Source organism: Perognathus longimembris, chromosome 3 (assembly GCF_023159225.1).
Source record: "Perognathus longimembris pacificus isolate PPM17 chromosome 3, ASM2315922v1, whole genome shotgun sequence".
NCBI lineage: Eukaryota > Metazoa > Chordata > Mammalia > Rodentia > Heteromyidae > Perognathus > Perognathus longimembris.
This window is the reverse complement of record NC_063163.1, coordinates 75,034,393-75,061,919: the sequence shown is the minus strand read 5'-3', so window position 1 is coordinate 75,061,919 and position 27,527 is coordinate 75,034,393. Positions and strand designations below refer to the sequence as shown.

At 57.4% G+C, this 27,527-nt stretch overlaps 1 protein-coding gene across 11 annotated transcripts; it reads left to right on the top strand.

Annotated features, from left to right (window-relative positions):
- Nucleotides 1–569: 569 nt before the first annotated feature.
- Wiz (WIZ zinc finger) lies at nucleotides 570–27,527 on the top strand. 11 transcript variants are annotated; one of them, XM_048342470.1, is made up of 14 exons: nucleotides 570–705; nucleotides 2,356–2,604; nucleotides 8,526–8,598; nucleotides 11,193–13,300; nucleotides 13,457–13,516; nucleotides 14,666–14,989; nucleotides 18,796–18,966; nucleotides 19,786–20,289; nucleotides 21,302–21,691; nucleotides 22,273–22,821; nucleotides 23,745–24,269; nucleotides 24,465–24,884; nucleotides 25,098–25,293; nucleotides 26,419–27,527. In XM_048342470.1, the coding sequence occupies exons 2-14, from the start codon at nucleotides 2,400–2,402 to the stop codon at nucleotides 26,576–26,578; spliced, it is 5,685 nt and encodes a 1,894-aa protein (XP_048198427.1). In that variant the 5' UTR covers nucleotides 570–705; nucleotides 2,356–2,399; the 3' UTR covers nucleotides 26,579–27,527. The 11 variants fall into 11 exon arrangements, with proteins under 11 accessions (XP_048198427.1, XP_048198428.1, XP_048198429.1 ...); XM_048342471.1 differs by lacking the exon at nucleotides 13,457–13,516; XM_048342472.1 differs by lacking the exon at nucleotides 18,796–18,966.

The window sequence follows — 27,527 nt, the reverse complement described above, 5'->3', positions numbered from 1 at the left end:
GGAGATAAATATTTGAACTCGAGAAAGTGTAGATAGTGTACGTACATTTGTTTAGTTGTATGGAGAAGTAGACAATAAGTTGGATGATGGGGAGATGGGCGTGTGGGTGGGTAGGATATGGGGGTGGTAGCAGAGTGACTGGATAGTTGAATGGTTTATCATTTATCATTGATACCTGACAGCTAAGGATTGGCCGGATGCAGTCTTCAAATGGCCCGCGAAAGACCCGTGGAGCAGCCTCTCTGTCCCTTTCCCACTTTCCCGGTGCTATTAGCGAGCAGTAGGACCGTGAAAGCCATTGGGGGCAGACGGGAGGGCAGAGGTGTTGTCATGGTAACAGAGCCCGCCCCGCCCCGCCCCGCCCTGACGCTTGGGCGGCGGTGGCTCTTTAAAGGCGACCCTCCTGGCCACTCCCAACATGGCGCCGCGCCCGCCGCGTGCCGCCCCCCGGGGGGGCGCGGACCTCCTCATCATGGCGGCGCGGCGGGGCTGTCGCGCTGAGGTCACGGCGGCGCGCCAGGGGGCGGGGCGGCGGGGGGAGCGATTTAAAGGGACAATGTCCCCCGAGCGGTGGAGGCGGCGGCGGCGGCTGCGGAGGCCGCGGCACCGGCACCCGGAGCGGCAGCGGTCGTAGCGGCGGGTGACGGCCGCACCGAGGAGGGGAAGCTCCGAGCCCTGGCACCCAGCCGGTGCGCCGCCTCCCTGGTGAGGCCCGGCTGGGCCTGGGGAGCCCCGCGGGTGGGGCGGAGCCGGGGCGGGGAGGGGGAAAGAGGCCTGGGCCGGGCTGGGCCGGGCCGGACCCCCCGTGGCGGGGGCGGGGCGGACCCGGGGGCGGGGCAGGCGGGGGCGGGGCCGGCAGGTGGGGGAGGGGCGGGGGTCTCGGGGCAGGTGTCTGCCCCCCCCTCGATGCGTCCTGCGGGGTCTCCCGCCCCGAGGTGCACGGGCGGCAGGCGCATCTCCGGGACCCTGGCCCCTCGAGGGGTGCGCCGGCGCGGTGCACGGGAGCGGGGGCGCCCCACTTCTTCCAACCCGGTGGTGGGGTGGGGGGCTGCCGGGGCAGAAGCCCCCTCCCCAACCTGCCAAAGTGCTCCGAAGTTGCGGTGCAGCCTGTGCCCCGCAGGCAGTGCCTACCTCGTAGGTACCCCCAGGTGCTTCCCCCAGACCTGGGTGGGAGACTCCCGGCACCCCTCGGCCGAGACTGCCAGCGCACTGACGGGCCCCCCGGGAGCCCCCAGCCCCCCCGAGGGCAGCGCCGGCAGCCAGGCCCGGAGCGCGGCCCCGCCCCAGTTGCCTGGGCCCGGCCTCCCGCCGGCTCCCTCGGGAAGGCGCCTCATTCCTGCCCTTCACTTTCTGCCGTTACCTTGAAGGTATTTATAGGTGGAGAGCACAGCCCCCGTCCCTCCCCCGAGGGTCCTCATTTCTGGACCAGGAACCCCATTGGTCCTTTTTGCCTTCGGACCAAAGCAGTCTTGGTGGAGGGTTTTTGGGGTGGGATGGGTGGGGAGGGGGTTGGTAGGCCTGCAATGGAGGAACACAAGCTGGGGGATGCATGGAAGGATAATGTTGGGGAGAAGTGGAAAGGGTTAATAGCGGGGTCACTTGAGGCTGTGCGATGGGGTGAAGGGGTTAACACTGGGGGGTGAGGAGAAGGATGGGGGGTCAGTGGGAAAAGTGAAGATGTGATGGTGGAGGGGGGGGCGTGGTAGGACCTCGGGTGGGTTCAGAATGGAAGTGGCTGGGATTTGCTGGAAGCTGAGGGCACTGGCCACACCAAGTGCATGTACAGAATGTCAGGGAGCCAGTGGGGAGAGACGGATTGATGACAGAGGGGAACACAGTTAAATGGGGACAAACTGAGGCACAGAGGATCTGGGTGACATCGGGAGGAGTTAGTCACTCAGACCCAGACATGCTTTCTGGTGGGGGGGCGCTGACTAGGATGGAATGGTGTGTGGATAAGGCCTTTGTTATTATTTGTATAGTTCACCTGGACAGGGATGTAAACTGAGGGAGGGGAGTGAGCTGCACTGTTGAAAGCTGGGTTTTGTGTTGGGGGGCGGGGGTGCTGTCTGTATTTGAACTCACAGCTTAGGGCACTGTCCCTGAGCTTTTTCACTGAAGGCTGGTGCTCTACCATTTGAGCCAGAGCTCCACTTCTGGGCTTTTTTTGGAGGTAGGAGTCTCAACAGCCTTTCCTGCCTGGGCTGGCTTCAAACTATGACCCTCAGGTCTCAACCTTCTGAATAGCTAGGATTATAAGGGTAAGCTACAGTGCCCCACTAGGTCTGGTGTTTTGAGGGAGAACCTGAGTCCCTTTCTTTTCTCCCCTAAGCCCTTTCTTCTCTCTGTTCCTAGACGCAAAATGCTCCACTGAGCCAGCCCAACACTGAAGTGCCCCCATGGAGGGTCCCCTCCCAGGCAGCCTGTCTGCCCCAGATGGTCTTCGAGGTCCAGAGAGACTGCCCAGCCTGGCCCCAAGGGAGGACATTGGTGGTGGGGCCGAGGCTGCCGAGGGAGAAGGTGACATCTTCCCGACGACCTGTTATCTACCTATCACCAAGGAAGGTCCCCAGGACATTCTGGATGGAAGAGGTGGCATCTCTGGTAAGAGGGTGGCCCTGGTGGCTTTGAGCAGAGTCTTCAGCATTGTCCCTGAGGCTCAGAGAGCCCAGAGGGGGCTGAGTTGGGGTTCTAATTTCTGTGTGCGTTTAGAGTCTTGCCTGGGTACTCGGCTTTGTTCCTGGGTTTACCATGGTGAGCAGGTGACCTCACCAAGGCCTCCCAGAGAGCGCCAGGGACTCAAACTCAAGGTGCTGTGGTTGCTTCCTCTGAGCTACTCACTGACTGGATCCAGATGCCCCACCATACATCCCCACTTCTCTGTCCCAAGCTCCCCTTTTTCCCAAGTGTACCCCACTCCCAGCAGCTCATCCCTTTGCTCCGGAAGCCTAAGCTAAGGCAGCTTGTGCCCTCTAGTGGTAAGGGGGAGAGTAGGGATGCCTGCCACCCTGTTCTGTCTCAGTTTACCTTGCGTTATCCACACCTCAAGATTTGTTCCTTAACTCATTCAATACTGAGCAGTTATTAAGTTCCAGACACTGTTCTAGATGCTGAGAAAACAGCCCTTAAATGAGAGAAGCAAAAGTTTCTGCCCTCCAGGGCCTGGCATTTTAAAAGAGAATGCCAGGCAACTGACACCTAAACAAGTGCCTTGAGGGCAGACAGTAACACAAGCTGTGACAGTACTAAAGCAGAGTGCCAGGAATCATGCCCGGAGGGCCTGGGTGACACCTCCCTGAGAAGGTTGGCATCTGATGGTGGGAAGAGCATCCATATGAAGGGAACAGCAAGTGAAAAGGCCCTGTGGTGGGGAACTTCATCTCCTTGGTCCAAGCGTGAGCAATCATGTCCTTAGTAGAATCTGTTAGCCTTGGCTATTATCACCTTGTGTTAAAGATGAGGAAAATGAGGTCCTGTGTGTGTGTGTGTGTGTGTGTGTGTGTGTGTGTGTGTGTGTGTGATCAGTCACCTCAAATTGCATGTCAATCAGTAGAGTTGATAGCCCTTATCTCTTCACTTATTTTTAGATGTTTTTAATCTTTCTTTTCTTTTTGTGAGTGTGAGTCCTGGAGCTTGAACTTAGGGCCTTGAACTCTCCCTTGGCTTTTTCACTTGAGGCTTATACTCTACCACATGAGCCACATCACTACTTCTGATTTTTTGATAGTTGATTGGAGATAAGGGTCTCATGGACTTTGCTGTCCGGGTTGGCTTTGAACCATGTCCTCAGTTCTCAGTGTCTTAAATAGCTAGGATGACAGAAGTGAGACACTAGGGCCCAGTTCCTTATCTTTTTAAAACTTTGATTTTGTTTCCCTTTCATCGTGTGTGTGTGTGTGTGTGTGTGTGTGCTCTGTTGTGCCAGTTCTGGGGCTTGAACTCAGAGCTTCATGTTCTGTTTTTTTCTCTCAAGGCTGGTGCTCTGCCACTTGAGCACACTTCTACTTCTGGCTTTTTGATGGTTCATTAGAGATAAGAGTCTCACAGACTTTTCTGTCCAGGCTGGCTTTGAACTGTGGCTCTCAGATCTCAGCCTCCTAAGTAACTGGGATTACAGGCATGAGCCACTGGTACCCAGCCCCTTCAAGACTCCACACACACCATCTCTGTTGCCATAGACCCCCACCACATGGGATATACCCAGGAAGTAGGGTAGGGGGTAATGAGCAAAAGAGGCAGGAGAGGCACTGCATATACAAAGGCACTGTGGCAGCTGCTGGCATTGCAGGTAGCAGGCAGCAGTGAAAAGGAGCAGTAACTGGGAGCACTGATGGCAGAGTGCCCAGAAGACCTTAGCAGTCCCTTCCTGGAGGCCCAGCAGGAGGCAAAATCTTGCCCTATGCCATTTACAGGCTGGATGTGAGGGGGTTTAAGTCCAGCCCTTGATGGTTTGCTGAGTGAGCAAGGACCTGGTGTACAGTAGGCTGCAGGCAGGCCAGGACCCGGGACACCACGTCTGGCTTGGCCTGCTCAGCACCCCACACCCTTCCCTGGATGGTTGGGGGCTGTTGTCCTACCCAGCCCCCACTCGGCCCTCTGATATCCCCAAAGACTCCCTTGGACTGGCCACCTCCGAAGCTCCCTGCTCCCACTTTATCTCCCACTCTGGCTCTCTTGCCCTGACCCTCCCTCTCCCCCCCGCTTCTTAAGCTAGTCCCTCCCTTCATAGAGCAAAGTCGGGGGTGGGGATGGGCTTTGACACTATTACACTATTCCTTGCGGCTCGATAAACAGTTGGATGTGCGCCTGACCTCATGTGGGCGACAGGATGGACCGACACACCATTCTTTGCCCTCATGAGGCCCCAAGCTGGAGTTGGAAGCCAGAGAGTGGAGTATACCAAGCAGAGGCTCAGAATCCAGCCTCCGCCCTGGACATGAAGGAGTCAGCTCCGACCCTGCTCCCCACATCCCCTCCTCTCCAGGAAGTCCCACTGCCGTGTCTGAAGATCCAACATGTCCTATAACCTCCCTGGCACCTGTCACTGATCTGCACCTATTCCTCCGTCCACAGAGGGAGAAACCAGGGCGAACCCTTCAAGTCCCTACACTGAACCTCGAACTTATATCTCTCTGGCTCTCAGGCCTCCAGATTCTTGGCTTGTGGGTTCAAGTTCCTACTGGATACGTCTCATCCACAAGCAGCCTTGGAGGTCCCTGATAGCAGGGGCCAAGGAGCGTCCCTTGGGCCATTTTGTGTGGCACCCCCCAGGTCTTATGTACCCCCATGAGAATGGGGGGAGGGAGGAGCCTCCACCTGCAAAGCCGCAGACACAGGCCCTGCCAGGCCTCCTTCTGCCAATGTCACTGCCACTAAAAATAGGAGCCTCACCAGGAGCTACACAAAGAGGCCACCGTGGCCCCCAGACTTCTCCGACAAACACCGACCGACCAACCCACCGTCACAAACCATCAAATTTGGGCCACTGGGAAGTGGGACATTGGGGACCTTCAGACCCACTCCCCCCCACCCCCTCCCTCCGTGCTGGGTGCTTCTCCTCCTCCATTTTCTCAGAGTCTTGCTGCTGGGACTTCCTGCATCCTAAGAAGACGCTGTTTCAGGGGGTGGGCTGGGGAGGGTGTCATTCTGGATCTTGTTTCTCCTGACCCCTCCCCTCCACCCTCTCCAGCAGCTGTTTCCCTGTCCATCTACCCCAGGACCTCTCAGTTGGGTTTCCCAGGAGACACTTGGGTCATATGTGAAGATATATACATACATACATATTTTTTTCTTTGGTTGTCATGGTCATGGGATAGAGAAGCACTGGTGTCTTATGGGCAGGGGCTTCTTAATGTCTACAGTGCTTAGGTAGTCCTTAGGGAATGATCTAGCCTTAAATGTCAAGATTAAACAACAGGGCTGGGGATATAGCCTAGTGGCAAGAGTGCCTGCCTCGGATACACGAGACCCTAGGTTCGATTCCCCAGCACCACATATACAGAAAACGGCCAGAAGCGGCGCTGTAGCTCAAGTGGCAGAGTGCTAGCCTTGAGCGGGAAGAAGCCAGGGACAGTGCTCAGGCCTTGAGTCCAAGGCCCAGGACTGGCCAAAAAAAAAAAAAGATTAAACAACAATAACCACCAAACTGTGCTGTGGTCCAGGCATGGTGCCTCATGCCTGTAATCCCAACTAGTTAGGAGGCACAGATAGGAGGATCAAGGTTAAGAGAGACTATTAGGTCAAAGAACCTGTCATCTTGGTGACTGGAGGAGGGAGTGGAGGCAGGAGGATCACAATCCCAGGCCAGGCTGGAGCAAAAGCACAAGTCCCAGATCTATAAAACAAAAGGACCAGGCTGGGAATATGGCCTAGTGGTAGAGTGCTTGCCTTGCATACATGAAACCCGGGTTTGATTCTTCAGCACCACATAATATAGGGGGAAAAAGCCAGAAGGGGTGCTGTTGCTCAAGTGGTAGAGTGCTAGCATTGAGCAAAAAGAAGCCAGGGACAGTGCTCTGGCCCTGAGTTCAAGCCCCAGGACTGGCAAAAAACCAAAAAGGACCACAAGGAGTATGGCTCAAGTGATAAAGCACCTGCCTAGCAAACAGGAGGCCCAGAGTTCAACGCTTAAGACTACCAATAAGAAAAAATAAAAGCAAAGAGCTGGGCACCAGTGGCTCATGCCTGTCATCCTAACTACTCAGGAGGCTGAGATCTGAAGATCATGGATCAAAACCAGCCCGGGCAGGAAAGTGAGACTTTTATTTTGAATTAACCATCTAAAAACTGGAAAGTTGAGCTATGGCTCAAGTGACAGTGCCCCAGGCCCTGAGTTCAAGCCCCACAATTGGCAACAAACAAAACAAATTAAAACAAAATAAAAATTAAATCTTTTCTGGAATATGAAAATTTCCATGGTCTCCATTTAGAGCCATTTTCTCAAGCAGCAACCAGCTGCACCTTCTTCACCACCCCCTCCCACCCCCTCTCATTTCCCGACTGCCAGGGTTCAGATCTCAAATTGGACAGAGGTGGAGGTGGTGAAGAATTAGCCTCAGGCCTCACTGGCCCTCTCTCTGGACCATCCTCAAATTGAGACATGTCCAGCAATTGCATCTGTCGGGCCCCTGGCTGGAGGACAAATTCCTCTTCATGTGTTAACCTTGGCTCAGACACTTGGCCTGCTCCCCAGCTGGCACACTTGTTCGTGGCAGGCAAGCATGGTGGGCAGAGCGGCATGAGCCAGGATTCCTGTGGTCATTCTAGACATTGGCTCAGTAGGCGGATAATGGAGAGTTGGCTCTATCTGTGTTGTGGGGGCAGGAGAGGAAGGGGGAAGTTCCTGGGAAATAATTTAGTCTAGGATTTAGGCCTGGAGAGGTATCCTGTGTGGGTCAGCCTGGACCCACGCCTCCATCTATCTTCCCTCTGGCATTTATCAAGCATTTCCATGCCAGGCACTAGCATTCTGTAAAACCAACAAAATCCTCACACTCCTTGAGGCTTGGGTGCATGCAGGGAACTCTGAAAAGTAAAGCCATCCAGAACGAGAACCCTGGAATTTGTAGAAAGAAATTAAACTGGAGCCCAGTGTGGTGGTACATGCCTATAATCCCTGCATTTGGGAGGCTGAGGTTAGGGAGATTGTGAGTTTGAGGTTAGTTAGGATGATATAAAAAGACTCTGTCTCAAAAAAAAGTGTGTGTGTGGTGGGGGTGAAGAGTTGCTGAGAAAAACATAGAGGCTCCCCTGAGTAGGTGATCTGGGGCATGAATTCCAGTCTGGTAGAACAGTAAGTGGAAAGGTCCTGAGGTAGGCTAGAGCTGGACACCTGTACTCACAGCTACTCAGGAGGCTGAGATCTGAAGATCTCGGTTCGAAGCCAGGCTGGGCAGGAAAGTCCATGAGACTCTTATCTCTAATGAACCACAAAAAAAAAAAAAAAAGCTGGAAGTGGAGCTGTGGCTCTAGTGGTAGAGCACTAGCCTTGAGTCATAAAAGCCAGGTGAAAGTGAGAAATCCTGTGTTCAGGATCCAGTAATGTCACAGATGAGAAACTAGAAGGGATAGGCTTTGAAGCTGTACAGGCAAGCTGAGGCACTGAAGGTGGAGGAGAGACAGGCAAGATTGGAGAAACCATCCACAGATGCCAGTTAGGAAATCTGGTTTTTATTGTAGGTGGGATGAAAAGCCAGGTGGGTTTTCCACCACCACCGCCACCACCACCACCACCACCAGGCTATAACGTAAAATTTACCCTGGCTGCCAGATTGAAAGAACAGGATTGGAAGGTATAGGGACCCTCCCTGGGGTACCCTAGGAAATCTAAGGGGGTTCCTTCAAAGAACCTCCCGCTCCCATTTTTCAGGACTCAGGAATGCAGAGGCCAGAGGCCTCTCAGGGCGGGGCTGGGAGCCAGCAGGGCCCTTCTGAAGTGCCAGAGGACCCCCTCCCCGGAAGCTGGGGTGCTCAGAGCCCCAGCCAGGGGGATCCCAGCCCCTCAGGGTCTCCCCTCTTTATTGCAGATGGGCGGCCCCATGCTGGCCTCAGCGAAGCCCTCCCCCAAGCCGCCTCCGCCACCCGTCGGATCAGCAGTTGGTGAGTGGCCATGCTGGCTCTGACCTCAGGGAGGGCAGGGGGACAAGCAGGCTGGAGAGGAGAGAAGGCCCCAGGGACCAGGACCAGGGGACAGAAGGGAATGAGGAGGCCAGGCAGGAAGAGGAAAACCCCTGGGATGTGTGCTGGGGTGTGCGTGTAGTGGGGTGGAGGTCTGAACGCAGACAGTCAACTCTCATTACCCGTGCCAAGAGCCAGGCCCAAGAGCCCAGGGGTGAGACCTGTGCAGGGGACCCTTCCAATGACACTCCGCCCTCTCTGAGCCTCAGTTTGCTGTCTACAAAATGGGGACAACCTGGCCCCAGGGTGCAAATCACTAACTTACCTTGAGGAACCCAGGGGGCATCGAGGATGAGTAGACCAGTGGCCACACTGCCTTTCATCAAACAGCCCAACGTGTGCTAGCTGGTGACCATCATCATGATTGTTTTTTAGAGCGTTAGGGTTTGAACTCAGGACTTTGCCTGCCTCTGGAAGCCAGGCCGCCAGCCCTGTGTTGGCTGGGACTTTTGAGATAGGGCTTCACTCCTTTGCTGTACACAATCTGTTCTAGGCACCTGGTCATCCCCCAGATCACAGGTGCACACAGCCTAGTCCAGCTTCCCATCCATGGACATAGGATCTTTTAGACTCCTCTCTCCAGGCTGGCCTCAAATATTGCTCCTCCTATCCTTAGCAGCCTCCCAAATAGCTAGGATTATAGACCAGCTTGAGCCTCAGGCACCCAACCTGTAATAATCATCTTTATTGAGGTTAATAATATGCTCTTGGGATTCATATTAACTGCTATGCTCTAGGCTCCACTGGGTCTCTGCTACAGGTCTGGGAGGGAGGAGGGCCGCTCTGTGGCACGCATGGACATGTGGCTGATCACCCCTCGTGGAACCAAGATCTTAAAAAGAAAGGGGTTGTCATGACCAAATCAATGAGAAAAAACATACCCCTGAAATGGAGGTTTGGGGGTATAGTGGTACATACCTGTCATTGGGGAGACTGAGGCAAAAGGATCACAAGTTCAAGACCAACCTGGGCTACCTTATAAGATCTTATCTCAAAAAAACAACAACAAACCAAAAAGGGACCAGCCATGTAGCTCATACCTGGAATGTCAGCAATTGAGGGAAATCACAGTTAGAGGGCAGCCTGTGCAAAAAGTTAGCAAGACCGCCTTCCCCCCATCTCAGTTAATAAGCTAAATGTGGTAGCCAAGAGGTGTGACCCAGACAAGTGAGTGGATAAGAGGATCTAGGTCCAAGACTAGCAAAAACAAGGCTGGACAAAAACATGAGACACTCTGAAAAACTGAAGAGATAAGAGTCTCAAGGAGGTCTGGGAATGTGGCTTAGTATTAGAGTGCTTGCCTTGCATGCATGAAGCCCTAAGTTCTATCCCTCAGTACCACATACACAGAAAATGCCAGAAGTGGCACTGTGGCTCAAGTGGTAGAGTGCTAGCCTTGAGCAAAAGAAGCTCCAGGCTGGGTACCAGCGGCTCATGCCTGTAATCCTAGTTACTCAGGAGGCTGAGATCTGAGGATAGTGGTTGAAAGCCAGCTGAGCCCCAGCAGAAAAGTCCATGAGACTCTTATCTCCAATTAGTCACCAGAAAACTGGAAGTGGCACTGTGGCTCAAGTGGTGGAGGGCTAGCTTTGAGCTGAAGAGCTCAGGTACAGTGCCCAGGCCCAGAGTTCAAGCCCCACAACTGGAAAAAAAAAAAAAAAAGAGTCTCAAGGACTTTCCTGCCTGAGTTGGGTTCAAACCAAGAATTCTCAGATCTCAGCCTCCTGAGGAGCTGGGATTACAGGTGTGAGCTGTTGGTACCCAATTTTTTGCTGGTGATGTGAAGCACCTTAGATACAGGGTTGAGGTTTCTGGTTTTTGGAAATCATCTCCATTTTTGCGATCAGAAAACTGAGGCCCAGAGAAGTTGCTTTGCCTCCCCTTACCCCAAGCCCCCACTTACCTCCCACTTAGAAAGATCAAAGTCACCAGGGCTAGGGGCTGAATGGGGGACTATCACCCCCCTCCTAACTTTGCCCATCCACAAAGGGGTGGGGGTAGGGGACACAGAGAGAAAAGGTGCCTCTCTTGAACTGTTCTACTGTGAAGTTCACTTTTCACCAAATTTGGGGGGAAAGATGTAGTTGACTAACTAAAATTTTCTGGCATGGGAGGACCCAACTGGAAATCGGCCTGGAACACAGATCTTGAGTCCTCCTGGAAGAGAGATGAGAGTTGACTGTGCTATGGGGCTTAGGCATGCTCCATTGAGGTGGTTCCAGATGACCCTGCTCCAGAACCCCTCCACCAACACCCCCTCCCCCCACACCATCCCTCCACATTCTCCCATGATGCAGCGGGGCTGGGCTCTTGGAACAGGTGCAACCTGGGAGCTGAACCCAGAACCATCCACTTGGCCTTCCCCACCCTTGGCCCCACATCACCTGCCTCTCTAGGGTCACCCTGGAGTTGGATCTGTGGGGCCTGCCTTGGCCCATCTGGGAGGATGCCCTGCCACCATGCTAGGATGCACAGGCCCCGTGGGCTAACCTGTCCCCGTTGGCACTCCCTTACAGTTGCTTTGATGGAGACAGCCTGGACTTCCGACTGGGTTCCCCACCACCCCACCTCTTCCCCGGGCCCCCTGATGGCCTGGGACCCTGGGAGCACCCCTTGGTTCAGGAGGCCAGGGAGGGCCACCCATCTGAGCGGAGGTTTGAAGACTCAGTTATCGTGAGATCCGTGAACCCCCACGCCCAGCTTCAGGGTTCTAGAAGGTTCTTACATCACCAGGGTGAACTGAAGGCATGGGAGAAACCCCCCCAGGGTCACCCCTCATTTGACTGGCTCCAAGATACAGACAGTCAGGGCCCCCAGAAAGACCTGGGGCCTCGTGGGGATCTGCCACCCCTGGCTTCCTTTGGGAGGGTGATGGTTCCGTTGGGTGCCCTTCCCAAAGTGTCGAACATGGAGGTGGCAGATTCCAGATGTGACCCTGAAGACATTGAGGGGCTGGCCCGGCCCTCAGAATGGTACCTGCCAGCCTCTGCCTCGGAAGTGGCCACACAGACCTGGACGGTGAACTCAGAGGCGTCCGTGGAACGTCTGCAGCCTGGGCTGTCCCCAGTGCCCACGGGGACGTATCTGGGCGAGCTGCTGGAAGAGGTGACCGGTGGAGGGGGCAGCCCTGATGATGATGAGGAGGAAGAGGAGCAGGAGGAGGAGGAGGAGCCGGCTGTGTTCCCATGCATAGAGTGTAACATCTACTTCAAGCACAAAGACCATCTCTTGGAGCACATGAGCCAGCACCGGCGAGTCCCAGGCCATGAACCCCCCGCTGACGCAGCCCCGCTGGCCTGCGGTGAATGTGGCTGGCCATTCACCGACCCTGCTGCCTTGGAGCAGCACCGCCAGCGGCACCAGGCTTCCCGGGAGAAGATAATTGAGGAGATACAGAAGCTGAAGCATTGCCCGGGTGATGAGGGACGCCAGGCGCGTTGCATCTTCAGTACCAATTCCTCCAGGTCATTCATGCAGCATGCCAAGCCGTATGGGCGGCACGGGCGCCAGCCACCACCTGGCCCACGCCTTGAGGAGACACCTGGGGGTCATAGCAGGGCCAGCAGCCCTATCCCCAGTGCCAGCTCCCTTGTCTATCCCCACTATGGAGCCTCCTCTAACCTCAGTGCCTGCCTCTCCTGCAGCTTCCTGGCACCCAGCGAGAGCCTGCTCAGGGAGCATGTGCGCTTGGCACACAGCTGTCCCCAGTGGGAGGCCTTCCCGGAGGACCTGGCCAGCCAGCCCGGCACTAGCCAGCATGCATCTGCTTGCTCTCCTGACACAGCCACGGTGGACTATTTTGGCAAAGCCGAGCCGCTCTTGGCTCCCATGTGGCGGGAAAACCCTGCTGGATATGACCCTGGGCTGGCCTTTGGCCCGGATGGACAGCAGCTGGACATCACGAGGAACTTCCCATTGTCAAAGCCACTGCTTCACCACTCTGGCCCAAGGCCTCTTGGAAGGCTGGCCTTTCCCCCTCCACTGGCATCTACACCCTACCCCATACAGCTTGGTGGAAACAAGCGCCGGAGGTACCCTTGGAGTGAAGAGGAAGAGGAAGAAGAGGAGGAAGATGAGGAAGAGGAGGAAGAGGAAGATTTTGCCCTTGAAAATGGAGTCTTGCCACCCCTAGCCACCCCCAGCCTCATCCCAGAGCCAGCCTTACATCTGAAGAGAACTTTCCAAGAAGCCCTGAGGACCGCCGAGGCATCTTGGGCCCAGCGGGAGCAGCTCCAAGGCATGGTGCCCCTTGTCCTGGTGGCCAAGCTCAGGCCACAGGTCATGGCTGCCGCGGCCAGGGTGCCCCCAAGGCTACAGCCTGAGGAGCTTACGCTGGACTTGGAGGGCACCCACCCCTTAGATTTTCTGCTTCTGGATGCACCCCTAGGTGGCCCACTGGGGCTGGACAGGCTTCTTGGGGGAGACCTTGTTGGGGGGCTGAAACCTGAAGATCGCAAGTGCCCATACTGTCCTGATCGCTTCCACAATGGCATCGGGCTGGCCAATCATGTCCGGGGCCACCTGAACCGTGTGGGTGTCAGCTACAATGTGCGCCATTTCATCTCCGCTGAGGAGGTAAAGGCCATCGAGCGGAGCTTTTCCTTCCAGAAGAAAAAGAAAAAAGGTAGGGCAGCTTTGCCTCCAAACAAACCACACACACATAAGAAAAAAACCCAAACCACCCCTCCCCCCAAACCCCACCACTCTCTGTGGCCTGGGAGCCACAAGCCTGTGCTGCTGAGTTCTAAATCCACCCACCTGTCTCTAATTCCTCCCTTAGCGCTGTGCAGGGGGAGCCTGGGGGTCTTCCCTCCTGCGGGACCTGGGAGACACGGCAAAGGTGGGTGGCAGTGCCAGCTGTTGGAGCAGGGAAGGGGGAGGAGGGTGGTCTGGGCAGGGCAACCAGCCCCAGACAGATTCCAGGCAGCTCCTTTCTGCAAGGAATATTTGTTCGGGGAAGGCAGTGGGAGTGGAAACAACTCTTGTTCTCTTGGAATTCCTGGCCCCGGCCAGACAGGACAGGATCCTGGGTGGGTTTCAAGACATGGGGCCACTGGTGACATAATACAGATTCACAGGCTGACCAGGATTCCAGAACCCAAAAGCAGTTCCCTGTGGTTCTGATATTGGCAGCCCACATGGGGAGGTGTTGAGACGGATGCCAGGCAAAGGGTAGATGGGCAGGAAGACAGCCATCAAGTGACCAGGATGTGGGGGAGGGAAGCCCCATAGGTCCCCAACCCACCCTCAGGAAAGGTTCGCAGAGCTGGGAGTCATAGGTTCCATTCATTGGTGTTTTTGTTTTTTAAGGTAGGAAGTACTTGGGTTTGAACTCACGGCCCCCAAGCTTGCTGGGAAAGCCCTCTATCACTTGAGCCATGGCTCTAGAATCCCCTCCTATTTTCTTCTTTTTTTACAATTGCTTGCCATTTAGGGTCTCCCACTTTTATTTGGGCTAGCCTGGACCATGCACCTCCAGTTTAGGTATACATCTCTCTTGTAGCTGGGATGACAGGCATATGCCACCGTGCCTAGCTTTATTGGTTGAGATGGGGATTTTACTCCATGTTTCACCTGGATTGGCTTCATAATAATGGGGTCCTTCCATGGCTTACCTCCCAAGTAGCTGGGATGAGGTACTGCACATGGTCGGTCCACCGTTCATTTCTTCATGCAACCCCTATTTAACTTAGTCCTGGGGCAGGCAGTGATGGGCAGAATAAAACATAGATGTAACAGGTATCCAAATCCTCAAACCTACCAGCTGGAGTGGCACTAGATAGGCAAAGGAGGCCTGAGAGGCCAGGTTTTCTAGAATGGGGGGTGGGGAGGCGAGCTCAGAGCTGTAGGTGTGGCATGAGTATCATAGAGTAGGGAAAAGAGGCAATCCAGGGTTATAGGCAGAGGGTGGAGGCATTGGAGCTGCAGAGTGGCTACCCCTACCCCTCTGCCCATCCCCTCAAACTGTCTTCTCTTCCTTTCTCGGTAGTGGCCAACTTCGACCCTGGTACTTTCAGCTTGATGCGATGCGACTTCTGTGGGGCTGGCTTCGACACACGGGCGGGCCTCTCCAGCCATGCCCGCGCCCACCTGCGCGACTTTGGTATCACCAACTGGGAGCTCACTGTGTCACCCATCAACATCCTGCAGGAGTTGCTGGCCACCTCGGCTGCCGAGTTGCCCCCTAGCCCCTTGGGCCGGGAGACAGCAGGGCAATCTGGGGGCTTCCTGACCCCCCGCCGGCCTCGCTTACCTCTTACTTTGCCCTTCCCACCTATCTGGGCTGAGGACCCCGGGCCAGCCTACGGAGATGGTAAGCAGAGGGGGAGGAGGAGGCTGGGGGGAGCCTGACCCTTCCCAGGGTCTCCAAGGGGTAGAGAGCTGTGGTCTCTTGCTGCAGTTGCACCCTACGAAGGTGCATTGAGCACCTATTAAGAGCCAGACGCTGTGCTGCACACTTTACAGTCACAGACTCATTGAGATCCTTACCGTAACTCTATGAAGGCAGGTGTTGTCACCCTCCCCCCATTTTACAGATGGGAAAACTGAGACACAGAGAGCTTAATTAATAGGTCCAAGGTTACATAGCCAGCAGGAGTCGGCCTTTGGAACCCAGGCAGTTGGACTCGAGATTTCTGTGTTCTTCAACAATCTTCTACATTGAGCAGAGAGCTGCAGTAGAACTGTCTGGGATGGTGGGAATGTTCTCTGCACCTGTATTGTCCTGGGGGGCAGGCAGCCTCCTGAGCACTTGAAATGGTGCTAATACTGAGCAGGTGGCCATCCTACTGCTAGAATTTCAGCATGGATAATGTCTTCCTCCCAGCCTTGAACATGGCACAGTGTTTCAAGCTGTGTCCTACTGGACATGCCTAGAAACAATGCCTGTGTGTGTGTTTGAGGTTGAGTGTGGTTTGGTGGTGCTAGGTGTGAAACCCAGTGCCTTGTGCATGTCAGGCAATCCCTCTACCTCTAAGCTCAGCCCCAGCATCGTTGCATACACATGTTATAGCCAGGGAAGCTGTGGATCATCCTAGCCATGGAGGCAGGGCTGGACTTCGGAGTGCCTTATTTGGTGGCATCTCTGATGTAGGATGGCTCTGGAAATCCAGAATCAACATTTGGTGCAGGATCCCAGAGTGGGTTACTGTGGAGTTAGTGCACAAGCCAAGATCTTAGTCCTGCAAAGACTAACTTGGCAGGAGTTTTTACTAGAGAGGGCATGGGGGTGACTCACGCCTGTAATCCCAACTATTCAGGAGGCTGAGGTCTGAGGATGGCAGTTCCAAAATGGCCCAGGTAGGAAAATCAGAGAGATTCTTATCTCCAATTAACCACCAAAAAGCTGGAAGTGAGGCTGTGGCTCAAGTGCTAGAGCACCAGCCTTGAGTGAAAAAGCTGAGACAGCGACCAGGCTTGATTTCAAGCCTTACAACCAGCATGTGCATAAACACACAGGCGCGCGCACACACACACACACACACACACACACACGCTCTTCCATGGACAGGGAGGAAACTGAGGCACAGGCAGCTCAGTAGCTGGTTGAGGTCACAGGGAGAGGCAGACAGGACAAGATCCTGCTTGGTTTTGTTTGGGTCTCTGGATGGAGCTGCTCTGAAGGACAGCTTGTAGGCTCAGGCTCTGCCCACTTCCTTAAGCCACATCCATGCCACAAAATCTAGATGCCAAGCTCACATTATTTGGCCACTTGGGCCAGTCACCCTGAGGGTGGGAGCATGAGCCCGATAGATTGATTTCCATCTGGCCAAACGATTTCCCTGTAAGAGACCGATGTGTGGGTCCCCAGTGAATGAATGGGGTGTGAGGGTTCACAGTAAATGGAAACCAGTTTGGCTGGGCCCTGGCTGTGTCCAGAGAATGAGGGGAGGGCTCTGTCCCGTGTGTGCCGTGGACACCTGCTGTGTGTGGGGGGGGGGAGTGAGTTAAAAGGCAGGAAAGCTTCTAGAAGCCATGGAAGGCCTGGACCTCCAAGGCAGTTCATTCAAAGCAGCCCTCGTGGGGGCGGAGCCTGCGCCGGGCAGGGGCGGGGCTTGCTCAGTGCCGGGGGTGGAGCTTGTGCCAGACAGGGGCAGGGCCTGCAACGGATCGGGGCTGGGCTTTCGTCACGTCGGACGCGGGGCCTGCGCTAGACGGGGGCGGGGTGAGCCTGGGTGGCCCCGCCCCCCTGTCAAGGGCTTGCGGTGGGGAGCACGTGGTGCTCCAAGTGTAGGTGGGAAAAGGGAGGTGACGGGACTCGAGGAGGAGCCCTGCTGGAGGGCTGCTGCTGGCCATCGTCGAGGTGGTTGAAGGTCAGGTGTCTTCCAGGACGGTGCGGGAAGCTCTGGCCCCAAACTTGGACCAGGTGCGTCGGCCGGAAAGAGGCGCGGGGTCGCCCCGTCGGGGTTCGCAAGTCCCAGTGCTAAAACCGAGAACCGAGGTGGATGCTTATGGCTGGACTCCCATCCTCGCCGCAGGGTTGTCTGGAGCCCGGGCTGGGGGGAGCGGCTGGAGGCTGCCAGGGAGGCGGCGTACCTGCGCGAGGCACGGGTGGGAACCCGCGGGTGGTTGGCGGGGCCGGGCGAAGCCTGGCGCTCGGCGCGCTCGGCGCTCGGCCGGCCGCCCTGGGCGCGCCCCGAGGGGGGCGGAGCGGAGTTCGCTCCGAGGCCGCGGCGCTCGGCGCTCGGCCGCTCACGCCTGGGGCGGCCGCCCCGCGTGCGCCGGAGCCAAGATGGCCGCCTCCACCGCCCAGTGCCGAGTGACAAAAGCGGAGAGCAAAGCGGCGGCGGGGCCGCGCGCGGGGGGCGCCCGGGAGCGCGCGCCCGCGGGGGCGCCCCCGCCCGGTCCCCCGAGTCCGGGCCCGGCGGCCTTCTCCGCGCCGCCGCCGCCGCCGCCGCCGCCGCCGCCGCCGCGGGACGGGCCCAAGGCCGAGCCGGGGCCGGGGCCCGGGCCTGCGCCCCCGCCCGGTAAGCGTCGCCGCGGGGAGGGGAGGGAGGACGGGGAAGGCGGCCTGCGCCAGCCGCCGCAGACCCCCGCGCCCGCCGTTCGTGCCCCTGGGGATCCCCTCGCCGGGCCCTGCCTTCGCTCGGGTCCCGGGCCTCCGCCGCCGCCGCCGCCCCGTGGGCCCCAGGACCGCTCCGCCGTCGCGCCTCGGGAACCCGCGCCCCGTCTGACAGATGCCCCCGGACCCTTCGGGCGTCCCAGAGCGGCCCCCGTCACGGCCCGGGCCCCACGGGGAGGGACTCGATTCGTCTGACAGATGAGCCCATTTTACCTGCAGACTTTGTCAAAGTCCTGAGTGTCCGCCTTCCCCCAACCCGGCCCGCTCCCTCCTCACACCTAGCCGGCCGGTCCATGCCTCCTGCTCCCTGCCTCCCTCCGTGCCTCTCTCCAATCCATCCACCCCAGATCGTCACCCCCACCCCCCCACCCGAGGTCTTGCCAGGAGCCGAACTCTTCAACCCGGCGCCCTCAGCGCCCTCCCAGGCCCCTCCCAGCGCCTTCCCAGGCCCCCTCCCAGACTCTGGAAGCCTAGTGTGGATTCCTGTCCCCTCTCGGGAGGGTTCCCTCCCCCACAGATCCTCCTAGAACTCCCCACAAACTTGCCTACTCTTACTCCTCTCCATGCAGTTAGCTGTGAGTCTGGGATCCTGGTTCCCACCTTACCCCACTTAGGGTCCTGCCCCCACCCACCTCTATTGTGTCTGAAGCCCCAGCTGGCTTGTCTGGTGACAGTCTCTCCGTGTCTTGAGCTCCTTGCCTGCCTCTTCATTGCCCAGTGGCCCCTGGACCCTGGTGTCCACTTATCCAGTCTTTCCTTCTGACAGTTCCCACATCCACCTCACCCACAAACAGCCTGCAGAGATGGTTTTTATATGATCCCTTCACACTAGAGCCTCAGCTCACACTTGCTTGGGTGGAGGCTGCGGCTGTCTCTTATATGTCATTAGCCCTTGTCTGGTACTGGTGCTGGAGGCTGTGGGGTGCAGGCTCAGCTTTCATGGGGCAACTAGCTTCTCTGAGCAAGAGCAGATGCTCAAGATGAGGAAGGCGTGCCATCCTCAGTCCTTTTAGGGGTAACAGCCAGGCCTGGGCTTAGCCTGTCTCCTCCACCCACAGGCCTGGGTCCTGAGGAAAGCACAATGGTGGCTATGGACTTGGGGTCCTCCCCTCTCCCCAAGAAGAGCCTGACTGTCCCTGGGGCCCTGGAGCAGGTGGCCAATCGGCTGAGCAGCAAAGTGGCCGCAGAGGTTTCTCAGAGCAGCAAACAGGAGCTGCCGGACCTCAAGGGTGAGTGAGTGGCCCAGGTGACTGCTGGGGTTGCTGACCAGGCTGGTTGTTCTCACGGGGAAGCTCTGGGGTCTTAGGGTTAGCGAGGGTGCCCAAGTTGGTAGTGGCTCCCTTCCTAGCACCTGGAGGCACCCAAAAGACACCTAGATGTCTTCTCAGGGTTTCAGCAGCTTGGGGCCCTGCAGGCTCCCAGGTGTGCCCTGACAGGCAAGGGAAGCACATCCAGAGAAGCAGCGGACATGGGGGTCCACAGTCCATGCCCAGGGCATTTGCTGGCTCTGACCTGTCAGCAGCATGAACTTCTGAGCAACCCATCATCTGTATACGATTGCTAGTTCCCAGGGATGTGAGAGCCATGAATGGGCCTGGCCCTCGCCCTTGGGTCCTCAAATTCAGAGGGTGGGGAGTGAGTAAGGTTCTCCCATAGGAGCATGGCTCCTTAGGCTTCTTGCCCAGCGTGTGAGTTGAGCCATGGAGAGCAGCTAGGACTTAGCTCTGTGTGAAGCTTGTAGCTGGCAAGGCAGTGTTGGTGTGAGCCTGTTGCTGGGGAAGCCTGGTGCATTGGAGATCTGGAAGTTGTCCCGCTGGCTGGACTCTGGAAGGGCTGTGCCTCCTGCTGTGTGCTCTCAAGCTCAACTCTTCCCCTCTCTGAGCCTCAGTTTCCTTGTTTGCAAACCCTGCCTCTAGAATCATGGTGAGGATCGAGTGGGGTTGACTGCAGCAAAAACACGTACACGGAGCCCAGGTGAGGGGAAATGTGGGCCAGCTGTGCCCTGAGGCCTCACAGCCCACTCTCCTGGCCTCCATCTCACCCTCCAGCCCAGAGCCTGACCACCTGTGAGGTCTGCGGTGCCTGCTTTGAGACCCGTAAGGGTCTCTCCAGCCACGCGCGGTCCCACCTGCGGCAGCTGGGAGTGGCGGAGTCAGAGAGCAGTGGCGCCCCCATCGACCTCCTCTATGAGCTGGTGAAGCAGAAGGGCCTGCCGGACGCAGCCCTTGGCCTGCCCCATGGCCTGGCCAAGAAACACAACTCACCGAAGGATCTGATCACAGGGGCCTCACGGCCTGGCCTGCTCGCCTTGGCCAAGCCCCTAGATGCTCCAGCCGTCAACAAAGCCATCAAGTCGCCTCCAGGTTTTTCAGCCAAAGGCCTGGCCCACCCACCCACTTCTCCACTTCTCAAGAAGGCACCACTGGCCCTGCCGGGCTCCACTGCCCCCAAGAATCCCGAGGACAGGAGTCCCCAGCTATCCTTGAGCCCCCGGCCGCTCTCCCCGAAGGCCCAGTGGCCCCAGTCTGAGGACGAGGGGCCCCTGAACCTCAGTGAGTGTGGGTCTGGGAGCAGGGGGAGGTACCAGCACTGGGAGGGACCGAGGCATCAGGCCTGGGTGGGGACAGCAAACCGCAGTTCCTGTGTCCTATGTCGTCCAGGCCAGAGGGTTTGTTCCAGCTTTTTCTGCTGGGCTCCCCTGTCTGAGCCTGTGTGTTGCCTACCTTGCAGCACCTTCCCAGGAAGCCCGGCTTCTGCTCTGACCCTATCACAGTCCCCACTGCTTCCAGGCAGCTCCTGTCCTCTTGGCTAAGGGTGGGTAGCATGAGTCACCAGGACCCCATGGTCCTGGCCTCCCTAGTGGGAATTCTGGCATCTTGCCCCTTCAGTGGATGGGAGGGCCCTGGAGCTGGCCCGTCTTCGTGTCTTCCTGGCCATCCTGTCTAGGTGTCTCTCTGTGTGTCCAGGGCTGGAGCCCCTCCACCTGAGATGCTGGTGGAAAAAATCTTCCAAAACACAGGGTTTGTGAGCAGGTCCCTAAGTAATCAGGTCTTCCTTAAGCCTGCAGGCAGCAGAGTCTGGGGTGTCTGCAGAGTCTGGTCTTGGGCCCCTTGAGCAGCCCAGTCCACATCTTTTGTTCATTTGGAGCTGCTTTTGCTGAGTGTGCCTTAGTTTCCGGAGCAGGGACTGCAGCAGCTGTCACTTGGCTGTACGGTGCTCAGCAGCCCAGTGGGAGCCCGACCCTAGACCCATCATTTGCCTGTGGGGCTTCCACAGAAGGACCCAGGAGAAAGGGCCTGAGAGCATCCAAATCTGCCATGGGAATTCTGTCATCACCTTTCTACTTTACATCCTTAAGCTGTCAATGTTCAGCTCAGTGCCAAAGAGCCAGTCAGGGAAACCAGGCCATTCTGTGCCCCCAGACCTCTCAGAATCAACCTTCAGCATGACTCTTGGACCCCAAACTGCCTGGGCAGTGGAGACTCAGGCCAGGCCTCCTGCTTCCATCCCCCAGGGCCAGCCACGGTGGCGGCCGTGAACGCCCCCTGTGTTTTGTCTCCGCAGCTTTAGATAGTGACGGGGGCAGAGAGCTGGACTGCCAGCTGTGCGGTGCCTGGTTTGAGACCCGAAAGGGCCTGTCCAGCCACGCCCGTGCCCACCTGCGCCACCTGGGCGTCAGCGACCCGGATGCCAAGGGATCCCCCATAGACGTGCTCTACGGGCTCATCAGGAGGGACGGCGTCCAGATCCGCCTCCCACCCGGGCGCGGAGCCCTGGCCCAGCTGGGGCAGCCTCCTCCCGCCTCCGTGGCCCTCTCCTTGCTCCCCCCCCCACCGCCGGCCAAGAAGGCCAAGCTGAAGGTCGCTGGTATGGCCAGCCCCTGGGGGAAACAGGACCTCTCGGCCGCCGGCATTTTCTGGGCCTCTGATGTGGAGCCATCTCCTCTCAACCTCTGTAGGTCCTCGCTTCAGCCGCCTCCTCCTCCCTGTGGGCCCTGGAGCCCCTCCCTTGGGGGGGGGTCCTGGCCCCCTCCTTCCTCCCTCCTTGTTTGGGTAGGGAGTAGACGGGCCCTTGGCAGTGGGCCGGCTCTGCTCAGAGAGCTTGTTGTCAGTGGGCTTGTTCTGCACTCTCGCTTGGCCTTGATCTTCATCACGACTTCCCGAGAATGAAGGCCAAGGAGAGGGGCCTGACTTTTGGTGGAGAAGGTGTCCACATGTGCCCCCAGTCTGGAAGGCACAGGGCACCTAGACTGCCGCTTCCTATCCTGCCCCATCCTTGTTGGGACCTGCGGAGACATGAGGCTTAGTTTTGTCCTCTGCCGGGACTGAGGCCCCTTTGCTCTCTGTAGTGTGCCCTGCTCCTCCTGCCCGGTGTCTAGCCCCCTGCCCTGCATCATCCCTCGCTTCCACCTGCCTTCCATCATCACCCTGGCCTGTAGGCACACTGTGGCCCATACCCAACTGACCAGAACACTCCTGCAGGTGGCCAGGCTGCCAGTGCCCTTGGTTCTAACTGCCCCTTCTCCTCTGCCACAGCCTCTGGGCCAGAGCCAGCACGAGACATTCGCTGTGAGTTCTGCGGCGAGTTCTTTGAGAACCGCAAGGGCCTGTCCAGCCACGCACGCTCCCACCTGCGGCAGATGGGCATCACCGAGTGGTACGTCAATGGCTCCCCCATCGACACGCTACGGGAGATCCTGAAGAGACGAACCCAGTGCCGGCCAGGCGGGCACCCCCACCCGCCAGGGCCTAGCCCCAAAGCCTTGGCCAAGGTGGTGGCCAGTGGAGGTCCTGGCAGCTCGCTAGAAGCCCGCAGCTCCTCAGACCTTCACATTTCACCCCTGGCCAAGAAGCTGCCGCCGCCACCAGGAAGCCCCCTGGGCCACTCACCAACTGCCTCTCCTCCCACGGCCCGGAAGATGTTTCCAGTCCTGGCGGCAACCTCCCTGCACAAGAAGCTGAAGCCGGAACAGATGCGGGTGGAGATCAAGCGGGAGATGATGCCGGGGACCCTTCATGGGGAGCCACACCCATCTGAGGGTCCCTGGGGGGTGCCACGGGAAGACATGACACCCTTGAATCTATGTAAGTGTGACTCTGTGGCAGGCAGGGTGGGAAGAATGGCTGGAGGGGTTTCCCTTTGCCTCTTTTTGGGGTTACCCATCGCACAGGGCTGAACTAGAAGGGTGGGTGCATGGGATCCTGTTGCTGAGCTATACTGCCTCACCCATTTTTCATCCAGGGCAAGTGAGACTATGTCACTCAGCAATGGCAAAGAGACTTCCTCCCGTGCCATCTTCAATTGAGTAGTGTAGGCTGCCAACCAGATCCGTGTGGAGAAAGATAGCAGCAATTAGTGATGTCTGCCATGGACAGGAATAGAGGGGTGGGGTGGGAGGGTGTCTGAAGCAGGGTCATTGCTTGCTTGGTGTTTGGAGTCATGGAGTAAGTATGACTACAGTGTAGAAGTGACTGGGCAGGTTCCTCACCTGGAAGGTGGAGATGAGCTGAGCCTCTCATCTGTAGGTAGAGTCCTACGTCTCTTTTCCTTCGGGATAGTGGGATACAGCACTTAGCACACAGCCTGGTTACTGAGCTTTCCCCATATAGTGCTTGTCACCATGCCACTATCTCTTGCTTCCCCAGTCTCACTGCTGTGGCTGTGTTCATTCTGCTTGGGTTGATGCTCTGCTGGGCAGGTGAGGATGGCCCAGCTCAGCTCCGTGCCACAGGCTTGTTTTATGTTCTCCCAGTAACCCTGGGATGGGGAAATCATTTCCATGGTATAGAGGAAGAAACTGAGGCTCAGAGAAGGGAAGTATCACACGAGACAGCATGGAGCCAGGAACACAGAAGGGCTATCTGTGTACCCAGGACTCTGGAGACCTGGATGACGACGCAGGTTCCTGGCCTGGCACTTGGCAGGGGCTATGTGGACAGGGTCAGGCATGCAGCTAGTATGACATGGGCTTGAGCTGCAGCCGCCGCCCCCTTCTTTCCTCCTGCAGCATCTCGGGCAGAGCCAGTGCGGGACATCCGCTGTGAGTTCTGTGGAGAGTTCTTTGAGAACCGCAAGGGCCTGTCCAGCCATGCACGCTCCCACCTGCGGCAGATGGGTGTCACTGAGTGGTCAGTCAACGGCTCCCCCATTGACACGCTACGGGAGATTCTGAAAAAGAAGTCCAAGCTGTGCCTCATCAAGAAGGAGCCCCCAGTGGGAGACCTAGCTCCCACCTTGGCTGAAGATGGGCCCCTGGTGGCTCCGGGGCCCTTGCATTCCCCATTGCCACTCTCACCACTGGCTGGCCGGCCAGGCAAACCTGGAGCAGGGCCAGCGCAGATTCCACGGGAGCTAAGCCTGACACCCATCACTGGGGCCAAGCCATCTGCTGCCGGTTTCCTGGGCACAGTGGCTGCCAAGCGCCCCCTGCAGGAGGATCGCCACCTTCCAGCAGAGGTCAAGGCCAAGACCTACATCCAGACTGAACTGCCCTTCAAGGCAAAGACCCTCCACGAGAAGGCCTCTCACTCCTGTAAGCAGGGGCCCGTTGGGTCTGGGGAGGGCATCCGCCAGGGCCTGCAGGGCCATACCTGTCGTGAGCGCCCACATTGACCCCAAGTAGGGTCCCTGGGTGGGGTGGGGGGCTGGCTCCCAGTCCTGCTCAGGCCCTCTGGGTGTTCCTGCTCCCCTGGGGTTCGTGGCTCAGCAGCAACCCCTCTGCCTGCAGCCACTGAGGCCTGCTGTGAGCTGTGTGGCCTCTACTTTGAAAACCGCAAAGCCCTGGCCAGCCATGCACGAGCACATCTGCGGCAGTTTGGCGTGACAGAGTGGTGTGTCAATGGCTCGCCCATTGAGACGCTGAGTGAGTGGATCAAGCACCGGCCCCAGAAGGTGGGTGCCTACCGCAGCTACATCCAGGGTGGCCGCCCCTTCACCAAGAAGTTCCGCAGCGCCGGCCACGGCCGGGACAGCGAGAAGCGGCCATCCCTGGGGCTGGCCCCAGGGGGCCTGTCCTTTGTCAGCCGCAACACTGGCGGGGAGCTGGGCCTAGAAGCTGGCCGCGCAGCCGACAGTGGGGAGCGGCCCCTGGCAGCCAGCCCACCAGGCACAGTGAAGTCAGAGGACTACCAGCGGCAGAATATCAACAGTGAGTGCCAGGGGAGGAGGTAAGGGTGGTGGGCACCTGTTGGACTCTCCTTATCCTCACATCCCAGGTGCTCAACACCTCCCCCCATCTGCTTAGGTGAGGGTTGGTCACCAGCTGTCCCCACCACACTTACCACTTGCCCTGTGGGGCTGGGGTGGCCCTGTGCTCAGACCCTCCTGCTCTGCTCATCTGCCATCCCTCTTCTTGCCTTAGAATTTGAGCGTCGACAAGCCCGACCCCCGGATGCCTCCACTGCCCGAGGGGGCGAGGATGCCAGTGACCTGCAGCAGAAGCTGGAAGAGGTGCGGCAGCCCCCACCCCGGGTCCGACCTGTTCCCTCCCTGGTGCCTCGGCCCCCCCAGACATCACTGGTCAAGTTTGTGGGCAACATCTACACCCTCAAGTGCAGGTATGCTGCCCCCAGGGACGGCAATGGGGGGTATGCTGCTGGGTCTTGGCCAGGAGGGGCCTAGTCACAGGATGGGAGGGGACTGTCCTCAGGTATGGCAGGGACCATGGACAGTGGTACCTCAACATCAGGCAGCCAGCCAGCCCTGAGTTCAAATTCCAGCTCTGGCACTTAGTATTGGAACTAACAGCAGTGTAATGATCTCAGAAAGGAACCTTGCCTCCAGGTCTCTGCTCCCCACCTGTAAGACAAATTTCCCTGCTAAGTTAGTAATGAGGACTGAGTTTTACAGTTAAAAAGCACTGAGAAGCTCACCCAGCACATCCATGGTCAGCACTCATCAAATCTTCCTGAGGAGGGTGCGAATGTAGCCTAGTGGTAAAGTGCTCACCTCGTATACATGAAGCCCTGGGCTCAATTCCTCAGCACCTCGTATACATGAAGCCCTGGGTTCAATTCCTCAGCACCACATATATAGAAAAAGCTAGAAGTGGTGCTGTGACTCAAGTTGGCAGAGTGCTAGCCTTGAGCAAAAAGAAGCCAGGGACAGTACTCAGGCCCTGAGTTCAAGCTCCAGGACTGGCAATAAATAAATAAATAAACAAACAAATAAAATAATAAAATGTCTTCCTGAGTACAAAAAACAGATCTTAGTTAATTCTTACTAAAGTCTGCATGTATATGAGACACTGGAAACTTCTCAATGTGAGATGACTCATTCCAGACTGTTCTAGCTAAACCCAAAGTGGGATTCAAACCTGAGTCTCTGGAGCCCCAGAACTCAACCTCTGGGCTCCCATGCAATGAGGCATTGCTTTTGCTGCCCCAGGGTGGGGTTGAGGGCTGAGATGGGACTGGTGAGCTGGGTGGCTATAGTCTGTCTTACTACTATCCGCAGTCATAGGCACCAGCTAGAGGGCTCCTACCCAGCCCCTTTTATCCCTAGGGGACCTGGCCACCACCAGTATTGGACAGAGGTGGCTGTCCTTTGGGAGACTCATCTTCCCTCAGATTCTGGGCTTGTTCTGTCTGCACCACCTGGTGGCACTCAGGCCTAGGAGTGTGGACAAGGCTAGGCTCCTACCTCTGAATGCAGCATTGGCCACTCTTTGTTTCCATGTGCAGGTTCTGCGAGGTGGAGTTCCAAGGCCCCCTCTCCATCCAGGAAGAGTGGGTGCGGCACTTACAGCGGCACATCCTGGAGATGAATTTCTCCAAAGCGGACCCCCAGCCTGAGGAGCCTCAAGCCCTGCAGGCACAGACAGCAGTGGCAGAGGCGCCCTAACACAGAAGCATTCCAGATTCCCTCTGTCTACTTCTGCCTGTCCTCCTCTGTCTCCTTCCCTCTCTTCTCCCTTTGTTTTCCGTTTCCAAAGGAGCAAGCCAAAACCTCAAACCGGTGCCCCTCAGGGGCCGGGCACACTACAGCCAGGGTGCCGGGAGCCAGCTAGCCACCCTTCTCCATGCCCCAGGACTCGGGGCCACAGGGTGTCTTCCTTCAGTCCACACCTGCCTGGTTGGGCCTGTGAGGGTAGCCAGATCCCTGGGGGGAGAGGGGGGGCAGTGATTCTGCTCCCAGGAAAGGCCAGGGCTCCCCATGTCTAATAGCCAGGCTGGGCTAGAGCTGCACCCACGGCCATTTGCAAAGACCCCAAAGACCCCTGTTGTGTTTCCCTTGGCAATCATGATGATCCTGTGACACTTCCCCATGCAATCATGCGCACGGGCACCTCGGGAGACCCGGGATCTGCCCCAGCCCTCCAGGTCCCGAGTAGAGCGCCCACATCCCGCCACGGTGCTTGCTCAGGGGAAGCTCTCCCTCTGTGGGCCCCCATTGAGCCCATGATGCCACGGAAATCCTTGTTGGCTGCCCCCCAAGGGTCCTTCCTTCTGGGAAGAGCTCAGAGCTGACAGCTGCCTCCTGCCATGTCAAAGCCCCCAGAGCCTCAGGGGCTCCGGGCTGGGAGGGCAGGGTGAGGGGTGGGACAGTCCCTCCCTGCCTCCCTTCCTCCTTTTCACTGTTGCTTTCTATGTATAGCTCTCTAGACCTCTCACTTTTTTAAAAATGCGTTTTGTGTAGAGAATAAGAAATGTGGATCTTTTTATTTTGCAGTCCTGGGCCAGCTAGATGCCGGGAGCTGATTGACCTTTTAACTTTTTTCAGTGGCCGCCTTTTGGTTATTGATGTACCTAGAAGTATGTAAATTAGATTAAATTTCTCTTCTGGAAACACC